At 34.3% G+C, this 13,212-nt stretch overlaps 1 protein-coding gene across 1 annotated transcript in view; it reads right to left on the bottom strand.

Moving 5' to 3' along the window:
* BRDT (bromodomain testis associated) overlaps positions 1-13,212 on the bottom strand; it is a 48,469-nt gene that overhangs the window by 21,710 nt on the left and 13,547 nt on the right. The window contains exons 10-13 of the mRNA XM_027113940.1: positions 13,020-13,133; positions 12,409-12,552; positions 3,974-4,035; positions 1,627-1,801 (exon numbers count right to left, since the gene is read on the bottom strand). Of these exons, the coding sequence (XP_026969741.1) occupies positions 1,627-1,801; positions 3,974-4,035; positions 12,409-12,552; positions 13,020-13,133 (495 nt within the window). The remainder of the gene's footprint in view (positions 1-1,626; positions 1,802-3,973; positions 4,036-12,408; positions 12,553-13,019; positions 13,134-13,212) is intronic.

Genomic DNA, 13,212 nt, shown 5'->3' with positions numbered 1-13,212 from the left:
TTTGTCCTTGACCTTTCTCCTCCTGCTCTGTACATTTTCCTTCATTCTCATGGCTTCAAGTAGCTTCTACATATTGGTAATTCCTAACTGTAGTCCTTGTTACACCCTATTAGTTCCAGAAACCTATTTCTAGTTATGTATTTCCAATTAGATATTCTGCAGCATCTTAAACATGTCCAAAATGAACAATGTCTCTTATTTTCAAGCCAACTGTTGGATAATACTCTGGTAAGACACTTATTCTAATAAAGCTTAGTAATTCTGCCACAAAAATATCTAATTTAGCCACATCCTTTCTGTACGTACTGCCTTAGTTTTGGTCCTCATAATTTCTTTCCTAGACTATAGCACCCAGCTTCCTTACTTGGTCCCAATTATATCAGAGCATCTTCATCTTAGTCCATCCCTTATACAGCAAGCAGCAATCTCTTCCTAATGTAAAATCTGATTTTGTTATGCTCTTGTTTGAAGCTACTTTCTGTGTGCAAAATAAAAGATCCAAATGTAGCACTGGTATTTAAGGTAATTTATGACCTAGAACAACTACATCTTCAGTTATTCTCCTGAGTACCTTGAAAATATTTTTCCAGAAAAGAATGGCTATAAATATTTCATACTTTGGATCTTTGTTTATACTTCTTCCTGGGATGCCCCCCAGTGTTGCCTCAGATATTTTTTCTCTTGATCTCCACTCCTTCTCCAGAGTCAAGAGCTGTAACTCGAGTTAAATGCAAAACGGAATACTCAAACACAGAATAGTAGGGAGCGTTTACTGGAAGCAATAAAGGAGGATCAAAACTTTTGTGTTCCTCCTAATCTGTGCTTCAGTAAAACAGCTTAGAAATTTCTTCTGTTTTGGAGAAACCCCTGCCATTGGAAGGCCAGGGAGCAGTCTAGACAGAAGGAGACATGGATATGCAATATTCACATCTGCTTCTGTCTAGGCCTGAACACATTTGTGTCTCAAAGTTCAGGCACTCCATAAGCTGGGCTCATCACTATCAGAGAAGTATGCTCCTGTGCCACACATCCCCAGGAGGACCAGGCTGAGAAAGGTGATACGTTCACTTCTGATAAGACTAACAGATAAGACATTTATAAAGTCAAATGAACCTAAAAATACAAAAATTTCCAGTTTTAGAATATGTTTTTAGTAAATAGGAACCACCACTAGCCAAGTATTTCTAGCCCAAGTTTCTTTAACTGTAAACTGTTTTTAATGTTTATAACTTCATTTCTCTACGTATAGAATCTCTATCTTTTCCCTATTCTAATCTACCTTTCCAACCCACACAGACATCATGGAAATTAGAGCAACATTTCGCAAGTCTGCTCAGAGCTTGCTATGAGCTATGGCAGTGACAGGTTTTTATGCATGGCTCACATGCCAATGTATATAATCTGTATGAAAGTAAGTTGTGTGTGAACTGCACATACAATTTGCTTTCATTCAAATGTAATGAGTACCTTGGGGTATAAAGCAATATGCTTCAGGGATTATTTCTAACCTGGAATTTACTAGTTATGATTGTCAGTATTCCAGATACATAACATTTAAGATAATCTTGGCATTTTCATTTAGAAGTCAGTTGTTCAATCACAGTCATTTACTTCTTAATTTCTTACCTGAAAGAGGCAGAATTTGTAAAGGTGAAATGTTTTCCACACTCTGTAAACATTCTGATTCTTGATAATTAAATACTAACTGGTAGGGATCTGGTGGTGTTCCACCTGAACATGTAGTCTGATGAACAAGACTAGTTTTCCCAGAGGCTGTATATTGCACAGATGATTGTATCCGCTAAGACAAAGTTAAACAAAACTATCTTTCAGAGCTTAACCACACAAGAAGTATAACTAAGAAAACAGAAACACAAGAGGATAGAATATAATTTAATACTGTCTTTGAATATGATATTAAATTAAGTCACACAAATTTATAAGGTATAAATAGCACTATCTTACAAATGAGAAAACTAAGGTTTAGAACGATTAAATAACTTGGCCATTATATAGCTTATAAGCAGAGTCAAAGTCTATGATCTTAGTTGCTAGTACACGTAGACTTATACATGTTATTAAACAGTGTTGCTTATTTTCAAATGCTTCCCTGTGATCTACTGAAAATAAAAACTGAGCTTTTATACCAAATCTAGAGACTAATCCACTTTCTTTACCCCCTTTTCCTTAGTGAATTATAGATATAAAAGGAGGGGTGTTTAAAAAAAGAATAACATGATGGTTGAGCCATAGACTATCAACAAATTCTGATTCCAAACTCTTGTTAACTACTTATTAAGAAAAAGTGTATTATAATAGATAATATTTAGTTAACACTTACGATGTGCAAGGCACCAGGGTAAGCCTTTTATATAGTTCTTAATTTCTCACACTAATCCTATGAGTTTGGTATAATTATTATCCCCATTTACAGTTTACAATAGGACTTAGATATAAGGAAGGTAACTTAACCTAAAATCTCACATCTATTCAGTGGCAAGCTAAGTTACAGTACCAAAGCCCAGGTACCTTGTCTACTAAGCTCTGAGTTATAGATAGTACAGAGATGAATAAGACAATCTTCCTTCTCCATCTAATAAAGGGGTTAGGGTGAGTGAGCCGATAAGGCAAGTGTATGAATACCTATGCTAGTTTGAATAAAACAAAGGGCATAGGAATGTTTATCCCAACAATAATACAGACCCAAGCCCAAAGCTTAAAGGCAAATGCTGAGATTTAAATCAGCAAAACAACACTTTCTGAAACACACAAATATGTGCATTTATTCATGATCCTATAAATATATTTCCTCTTTTGTCTTAAATGAGCATTTTGTTCTTCAGTGAGTGACACTGAAAAAAACTTGGTCACAAACAGATCATAAACATAGCATTCTATGTGCTATGTACTAAGAATTATTCCAAAGTTTGTTCATAACTTGACATAATTTTCTGATTCCACTAATACCTATGGCAGACAGATCATCTGGATCTTCCTTCCACTCAAAAACCGGTGAGAGCTCACGCCTACCTAACAAATTAAATATTAACACTTTATCTAGGTGTGCAAAGCCCTCCCTATTATATCTCCAAAGCCAACTAATCCCATACAAACACCCTCTGCTACCATATTTCCCTGAACACACCTCCTGTGCTTCCCCCACCCCCCACCCCCGCCCTCTCTCTTACTACTACTACCTCTGTTTAAAAAAGTAAGTCCCTAATCAGCATGTCAATATACTAACCATTTCTTCCCTTTCCCTATAATTTAAAACCCATTTTAAGCATTCCCTCCTTCAGGCAGTATATATATATTCCTCCTTTATTTTCTCAATATATTATGAATATAGATGATTATAGCACTAATCATACAATCTCTTAACGGTATGATTATCTCTCTTCTCACAACTAAGAGATACTTCAAGACAGTATTATTTATGTTGTATTTCCCCTAACCTAGAGTTAGATGTTGTTAAGTAAGTTTATGATTTAATAAAAGGTATACACCTGTAATTCTATATTTGGGATGGGTACAAAGGATTAAAAATTTTATGAGGATTAGTAGTAAAAGATAAAATTACTTTTATCCTTTTTAAAGCATGTCAACTACTAATCAAACATAGATGTGCTAAAAATGAATAGTTGGTAATTGGTACGCACATGGGGACACCAAGACCTTCTCTCTGTATTTAGACTCTCAAGACTAAGCTGAAATTTCTATAATTTGTTCTACTTACCTGTTTGACTAAATCATAAAAAAGTCACATCTTGTTAGAAAAATGTAACCAAATCATTTCACTATTCAATCTTCTTTACAAAGAAATCTTTGAACATTTAGTTGACAAATTAAAATGAGTGACAACTCTTCATGTAAATAAAATCAAGAACAATTTTAAAGAAAGCTACTACTATACCAGTGAGCTATAACCTACATAATTTTAAAATTCTAAGGTAAAAATGAAGAATTAACTTACCTTTACTTTCTCTTTAGAAGAAGAATCATTCTGTTCTACTCCAGTAAATTTAGGAAACATTTCTGCAAACGTATATAAATATTTTAATATTTGCCAACTTAAAAAATTACCATCATCTAAATGACAGATTTTTTCACATTAGAATGAAAGTGATGATTTTAAGAAAATGGTCAACTTCTTAACTCAAGAAATTCTTTTATTTACAAATTTTTTTGCCCTCTTGGAATCAGTCAAAATTTCTAAAGGGATACTTGCTTTGAAAAGGGATATTTTCTTTTCCACATAATGGAATAAATATCCCCTCACAAATTTCAATTTAGATTATTAGGCAAAAAGAACAATGTGTTACTTCAGAGTAAAGAGCTTGAATAAGCGACAGTTTAAAAAGAAACAAGTTACAACAGAGATAAGGGTTTAAACAAGCAGTACCAATTATACTAAAATCATCTTTAACCAAGTAGCCATTAAGAGGCTTAATTAAAATAATTGAGAATTTACAAGAGAAGGGTATGTCATTACCTGAGAGGATACAGTCTTTTATTAAAAGTGAAGCTATTTGATTATACATGATAAAGTCTGCTCTGCTTGCTAAGCATTATAATAAAGATCCCATCTAATTAATACCCTGTTTACTTCCGAGCTGTCTGGCAGCCTCAACTACAGAGAAACAAATGGGTTTTATAGTACCTCCTTTACCTTTAGAAATGCCTTTACAGCTGACGCTGGCAGTAGAGTAGATATAAAAAGAGATCTCTCTGACATGGTGCTCATAGGTTCCTCTTTCTTGATCCTACAATTGATTCTGGTGCTATCCTCCCCAGTAAGAAGCCTACGTCAGTGTGGTAAAGCACCAAACTGGTAGTTAATGCCTTGATTCACCTCTCCAGCCAGCTTTCATGAGCCTCCTGAGCATTATTTGCCTCAGGCTTCAGGGCACCAAGGCTGGTCAACACCAGGTCTTATTCAAACTTAAAACATTCTAATTTTAATAATTACCTTCTGCCTCCTGAAATGCCATCAGTTTCCGCTGGATGTGTTACTGTTCTTTCCTAAAATGTTTGATGCTGGACACTGTTAAAATTGCTAAGTGCTACTCAATGACGTGCTTTAATTTAAAGAATTCAAGTATTTAAAATGACATGGACCATCTTAATGTCACTCCACTAAGTATTATTTTAAGTGTTGGGGGTTAGGTGGAAAGGGGAAGGGAAGAAGACAGACTGCAAAGATTGAGGGTATAGATCCAGGTAGCTTTCACATTTAGGGGAAAAATTATGATTTCAGCTTTGATCAACAACAAAAAAAAACAGACTTCATTAATACGATCATATAATATATGTACATCTATACATCTTTTTTTTTAACATCTTTATTGGAGTATAATTGCTTTACAATGGTGTGTTAGTTTCTGCTTTACAACAAAATGAATCAGTTATATATATACATATGTTCCCATATCTCTTCCCTCTTGCGTCTCCCTCCCTCCCACCCTCCCTATCCCACCCCTCCAGGCGGTCACAAAGCACTGAGCTGATCTCCCTGTGCTATGCAGCTGCTTCCCACTAGCTACCTACCTTACGTTTGGTAGTGTATATATGTCCATGCCTCTCTCTCGCTTTGTCACAGCTTACCCTTCCCCCTCCCCATATCCTCAAGTCCATTCTCTAGTAGGTCTGTGTCTTTATTCCTGTCTTACCCCTAGGTTCTTCATGACATTTTTTTCCCCTTAAATTCCATATATATGTGTTAGCATACGGTATTTGTCTCTCTCTTTCTGACTTACTTCACTCTGTATGACAGACTCTAGGTCTATCCACCTCATTACAAATAGCTCAATTTCGTTTCTTTTTATGGCTGAGTAATATTCCATTGTATATATGTGCCACATCTTCTTTATCCATTCATCTGATGATGGACACTTAGGTTGTTTCCATCTCCGGGCTATTGTAAATAGAGCTGCAATGAACATTTTGGTACATGACTCTTTTTGAATTATGGTTTTCTCAGGGTATATGCCCAGTAGTGGGATTGCTGGGTCATATGGTAGTTCTATTTGTAGTATTTTAAGGAACCTCCATACTGTTCTCCACAGTGGCTGTATCAATTTACATTCCCACCAACAGTGCAAGAGGGTTCCCTTTTCTCCACACCCTCTCCAGCATTTATTGTTTCTAGATTTTTTGATGATGGCCATTCTAACCGGTGTGAGATGATATCTCATTGTAGTTTTGATTTGCATTTCTCTAATGATTAGTGATATACATCTGTCTTAATTATCCAAATATGCACCTAAACAAATTATTCAATGATATAAACTCTTAACTACAGTAAAAATACAACATACCACATTAGTGTTCTGACGAAAAATTCAAGGGCATTATCTTAGTTCTCTGACATAAAACTAAAGCTCAGGACTATTATAAAAACTAGCACCTCAAAATCTAAAAAGCACTAGCAAAAGGCATCAAAGATTTTTAATTAAAAAAAAAATCAAAAACACCAAATACAGTGTGCCTCAAAAAAGTCTTACAGACTATAGATAGATGAATAATGATAGCCTAAAACTCAGTATTTTGCTTCTCATTCTACTCTTATGTAGCTGACTTTCCAGGAACATAGTAAAATAAAACTGCATATTTCTGTTTATTTATGAGTTCCTGGCCTTTGGAATTAAAAGGCAAACATACACATTTTCACTATCAAGCTTAAGACCACATTTCAATAAATGAAGAAGCCCTACCAGGTCTTACAAACATTAATAAAACTGAGCACTATAGTGACAGCATACACGCTTGTCAACTAACTTCACCAGGGATCTGTGATAATATGTATACCTACCTTGTGAGGATCCAATTGGATAAAATATGTTAACTACTAAACAAATGAATATTTTGCACATTATATAATGTGTTTTATTTTCACAGCTCCCCAAAAACCTCAATATAAAACTTTCATTGGAAAGCTTTCATTTCAAACTAAGCAAAAATTTTAATCACAGAATCAAGAAAAAGAGAGAGATCTGGCATCAAATATTTGATTGAAAGGTTTGCTAATAACCATCACCTATCAAAGCACTGAGATCAATGCTCCAGAGACACCAAATATTATCAGCAAGCCAGTACTGACTAAAAAATTTGATAAATTGAATATGAATATAATACCATACATAATGTAAAACCAGAATGTAATGCCATTACAGCAGAAAAAATTACTGAAGATTTTTAAATTAGAAAAACAAATCACACTTCTGTTCTATAGGACAGGGTACAGAAAAGTGATTGGAAGTTATTACCTTATTTTATAGGAAAGAAAGTATGTCCAGAGATGTTGAATGATTTGCCCAAGCTTATCCCCTAATGTTCTATTGATAAAAATCAAGTACTTTGAACGAAACAAATCTGCTCCCTTTAAAGAATGTTTTGGTATTTTGATTTAAGTGTGTGGTGCTTATGTAATATAGAAGAACAAACCGATTATAAGCTGCCTCTTCCTTTTACCAAAGTAATTTTAACTAGAGTTTAGAAAGTGGAAACAAACAAAAAAACACCTAGACTGATGATTCTCAAACACTGCAGCACATTAGTCACATGGGATACATTGTTTTGTTTTTGTTGGGTTTTTTTGGCGACGCCACATGAGATCATAGTTCCCGGACCAGGGATCGAATGTGGGCCTCCTGCATTGGAAGTGTGGAGTCTTAACCCCTGGACTGCCAGATAAGTCCACACATGGGATACTTTGAACACTACATTTACCTGGCCCCACTCTCCATTCAATTCAGATTTGGACACTATTTTTTAAAGTTTTACAGGTGATTCTAATGTACTGCCAAGGTTGAGAAACACTATTCTAGACAGCCTGTTTATTCAGTAAGACCCAGTTTGAACCGAATATTTTTAAATTCACATGACAAAGTTTATCCCTATTTCTAAGACTCGTGGCTCAAGTACAGACCTCAATATATGCAAGTTTTTAATCAAGTCTGAGTCCTTGAATTTATCCTTCTGGGGCTTTAAAAACACTCTAATTGATGAGAAACTAATGAAAGTTTAAAATATTTAAATGATGAGTACTAATCATTTCTCTTAAACTTTCTAGCTTGAATGATGAAAAGTACTCCAAACTGTCATTTCATACTTCCTACATTTACTAAACCATTCTCCCCCTTAAAAGGTAAAATAAAATCTAAACTTGGACAAAGTTTGTCCTTTTTCCCTTGCATGAAAAAAAAATGCATCATTGTCACTTCTACAGAAGATGTGGGTTGTAGTACTAAAGAGAAACGGTTATTTTACTCCTTTTAAGTCACCATAATTAAGAAAGTTAAAAAAAAAAAAAGGAACAATTGGTACTTAAAGAATTTCATAAATTTCACTTTCAGAACATTACACTGAAGCCAATAAAAGCAAAAAGTCCAAAATATGAAGTGACAAATTCACTTTGTCTTAACCAGGTAAAGAATTGATGCCATAACCATTCAATTTCTTTGTGTATAACTGTTGTAAGAATTGAAATGATAATCATTCCTGAAAAATATTCTATTCCACACTAATCAAGTATCTGAGCTAACATTTAGACAGTTCCTGAAGTTATTTCCTACAAGGATAGAATCAAAAAAGCACTATTACCTATGAGCTGCTCCATTTGATGGTTTCTCAGTAATAGTATTAAATCTGTTAATAATATTCCTCCCTATTATATCACTCAAGATAGCCAACCTTGTTGAGCATTAGAAAACTCTCAATTGCTTGTGTGTACATTCTAGCGCAGCCCAGCTAACATAGGATATATGTATCTGGAATTCATTTTATTGTCAAGCCTCATTTATATCTTTGATCTGGCATTTAATGATATTTTGGGTTATGAAAAACAGTTTAGAAAGGTTTTATATTTATACCAATGTTTAATCATTGTTCTTTTTTTTTAGATAGGATTTTATTTTATTTATTTATCTATTTATTTGGCTGCGCCTCACGTCTTGTGGGATTTTAGTTCCCCAACCAGGAGTCGAACCCAGGTCCTTGGCAGTGAAAGCGCAGAGGCCTAACCACTGGACTGCCAGGGAATTCCCAATCATAGTTCTTGATTTCTTGGCACATGACAATTTGCATATGCCAATGTAACTCAAGAAGATAATTTAAACGGCAAAATCGAATCACATTGAAATTTGCAATTAAGTACTGCTTCTAGCCCACAGATTTCTTGCTTATAGTTTTCAAAGATTTGGGATTTCATTACAAGTCTATCTTGGAACTGATTTAGTATCTTGTTTGAAATTATAACTAAAGAAATTTTAAAATGAATCTTTCCTTGGCACTTACTCCCCTGCCATTTAATTAATCCCATTTAATGAAGCAGAATTACTCCATATTTTTCAAACACGCATAAAATAAGGTTTAAGATTACATAGAACATAATAATTAATGTGTAAACAGCTCTAACACTCTTTATAACATTTAAGTGTTTTTCACAGATGTCACCCTTAAACATACTTAAAGCATACCTAAACAGAATAATATTGCAGTAAAGAGAGAAACTCATAATACAAGAAAACTACAGAAGAACCTTAAGAGTCAATACTATTAAAGAATTTCGAAAAGTTAATTTAGAGAGCTGTCCTTGATAACAGAAATTATAAAAGATTGTGACAAAAAAATAAATAAATAAATAAAAGATTGTGACTTCGTTAAGAAAACTGCATACTGTCTCAAGTTTCTAAAAAATCCAGGAAGACAGGTATTAAAAAATAGATTAAGAAAAATTACTAAAGATCAATATCCTTCTATCAGAAAAGAATTTCTCACAGAAGCTTTCAGAAAAGATTCCACTATTAAAATTTTGGGGAAATGAAATTATATGCATATGTCCTATTTTAAATAATCAAAACTCTTATTTAATCAGAATTCTGATAATCAAGATATTCCTATTTTAAGTTTCAGCTCTTGACAAATTGTAATAATTTTTTTTTTTTTCTTTTTTTTTGCGGTACGCGGGCCTTTCACTGTTGTGGCCTCTCCCGTTGCGGAGCAACAGGCTCCGGACGCGCAGGCTCAGTGGCCATGGCTCACGGGCACAGTCGCTCCGCGGCATGTGGGATCTTCCCGGACCGGGGCACAAACCCGCGTCCCCTGCATCGGCAGGCGGACTCTCAACCACTGCGCCACCAGGGAAGCCCGTAATAAATTTTAAAGTTACAAAATCTTATTTACATTTTCAGTTAATTTTTACTTATGTAACAAAGTTTTTGGTAATATATCTAATTTTCACAAATTATATTTTCTCCACAGCCCCATTTCCCCTCACCCTGAAACTTAGACTTGGGATTTGTCATCTGCTTCTTGATAACATCATGTGCATTATTAAGAATGGTAGATGCTTTGCTTATTCTTACAATAGGTATAGCTATTGATATAGTCTGAATTAATTATTTTTCACAATTTGCAGTCCTTTTACTTATAGTTTTTGTTGTTCTCAGGAAAGTTAAAAAAATGCTGTTAGCTTACACACTAGAAATCAAGAGCCTTACAGTATTTTAATGGGTACAACTGAAGTTAACAGGAGAAAAGGTCCCATTGCTTCATTTACTAATTTATTTTATTAAGCAAAGAGATAACTGTTCTTTCCCCGTTAAGGTAAGCATTGCATTTGCAACTTATAACCTACATATACAGTGTTTTTCCAATGAAGTATGTAGTTGGTTCATAAAACAATGAAAATTTCAAAGATAAATGATAACTCATACTATCCTATTAGTAGACAAACTGACCTTAGTGTCACAAACCTATACATTATCCATAAAGTAGATTGAAATATAAAAATTTGCTACTTTGATTTTAACAGTGTTTTTAAAAACATCCTCAGTTACTTGGAAAAGATGACATCAAACAAGAATAAAATAAAATAGTCATAAAATAAAAATTAAATAGTGTTTTAAAATCAGAATTCTGAGGCTGAGTTATTCTGCTAGAAAGTTAGGAAAACATAATATATATTATACTATTTTAAGAACACAATAGATGAAAAACATTCTTTCCTTCAAGCAACATATTGGAAGATTCTATCAGAAACCGATAATTCAAATTAAAATTAAGGTACTTCACTGAAGCACTCTGAAGTACTTTTCTGCTAATACTCAAGGTATTTATTGATCAGTAGTCAATATATAATTAGATAATTTAATAAGAGTTTTATTCTACAAATAAAAGACAAAGTGCTCTAACTTATTAGGCCATAAATTCTTTATTAGATGAAATTACAAATGCTAGTCACAATTTAAAATACTAAATGCAAGTTAGAGTTTTTTCAGTACTTTTTTATGCTTAAAAAGTCAACTATAAGAAAATAATGTATAATCTGAGTCCTAAATTAATTTAAAAATTTTCTAGTGTGACAAATTTCAACAAAAGTAAAAATTCTGTTTATTCTAACAAAAATGTTTACCACTATATACTTCAGAAATGTAAAAACAAAATGCAGACATCAGCACCACAAATTAAAGAGAACCAAAAGTGAAACAATGTACTGTAACGGAGCAGACCCTTACTACCGGACTGAAATAGGAGGGATATTCTTACAAACGGTAAGAATTCCTAATGTGACAATATTCTGTGTGGGATGTTTTAAAGAGAGCTGAATTTCATGACAAACAAGAAATGTCTCATTTAAAATAAAGCAAAATTTTAGGCCCGGAAGTGCCCTGTATTTGAATGTGCCTTTTGGTGAACAATGATGGAATGCCTCTGCCAAGTCTGAAACCTGGGGCAGGGATTAGCTGTCAACTACACAACCATCAGTGAAAGAGTACAAAGGAAACACGAATGCCTTAAGCTTGATATAGTTGATGATAAACTATATAAGGTAACATGGTACTTTAGCATAACTGAGAATCTGAATTTAAAGTACATTTTTCTATAAATGGACAATAATCGACAGTGAAGAAAACACTGAAGTGAAAAAAATCTGCTTTACACGTTTTCTGGGATGACTGGTTTCTTAATTCAAAATGATTATTCAATTCAGAATATATTGTCACAACAGAGCAAACTTTGCAACATTAGAGTGATTTGATATATCAGAGAATAAAGTGAAAGATGTCCTCAAATAATCTTTTATTAAAAAGTGAAAATCAGCATTTTATTCTGTGCTGTTTTTTGGTATTAGGACCTGATATTATATATCAGACTATCCCACCTTTAGTAAATTATTTTCAACATTACAAGCCTGTAAGTCACATACGTATAATATGAAGTTTCACTTTACACAGTATCTCTTTTAAGGAAAATAGTTCAGATTGTCAACATGCAGTTAAATAATAAGTGTGGCATCCAAACCATAGATTCTGGGTAAGTAATGAACATTTCTTCAAACGATAAGTCTCAATATTACAAGAAAAATATTTCCCCACAAGCAGAGGTATACTTAAGGGGACAGCTAACCTGATTCGGAATCACTGCTGTCTGAAGAACTTGAATCCCTGCTACTACTTTCAGACTCTGATGAGCTACTGCTGCTGCTACTGCTGCTGCTTTCACTCAGTCGGGAACCGCTTCCAATGGCCTTGGATGATTGAGTTTTCTCAGCTGCAGAATACAAAAAGACATTAAAAATGGCAGACATTAGGCTCTTCCCTGCTGGTGCAGTGGTTAGGAATCCACCTGCCAGCGCAGGGGACACGGGTTTGAGCCCTGGTCCGGGAAGATCCCACATGCTGTGAAGCACCTAAGCCCATGTGCACAATTACTGAGCCTGTGCTCTAGAGCCGGCGAGTCACAACTACTGATGCCCGTGAGCCACAACTACTGAGCCCGTGTGCCACAACTTCTGAAGCCCACATGCCTAGAGCCCATGCTCCACAACAAGAGAAGCCACTGCAATGAGAAGTGAATGCACCACAACGAAAAGTAGCCCCCACTCGCCGCAACTAGAGAAAGCCTGTGTGCAGCAACAAAGACCCAATGCAGCCAAAAATAAATAAATAAATAAATGTATTTTTTTTAAATGCCAGACATTAAATAGTTACAGGAACATTTTAAAAACTGGTACCTACGTTTTGTTTGATGTTTTCTAGAATTTAACTGATTACTGACATCCTGTAACTGCTTTTCCAATTCTTGTTTTTTCTGTGAATGAAGTTCTTCTTTGGACTTCATTATTCTCTTACCTGTGTGATTTAGGAGGAAAAAAAAAGAGTGAGTACGACCAAAAACTAACACAAATACCAGACTGATTTCTACTAATAT

Source organism: Aethalodelphis obliquidens, unplaced genomic scaffold (assembly GCF_003676395.1).
Source record: "Aethalodelphis obliquidens isolate GAN/ISIS:26980383/991018 unplaced genomic scaffold, ASM367639v1 scaffold13, whole genome shotgun sequence".
Lineage (NCBI taxonomy): Eukaryota > Metazoa > Chordata > Mammalia > Artiodactyla > Delphinidae > Aethalodelphis > Aethalodelphis obliquidens.
This window is presented reverse-complemented; position numbering and strand designations above follow the sequence as displayed.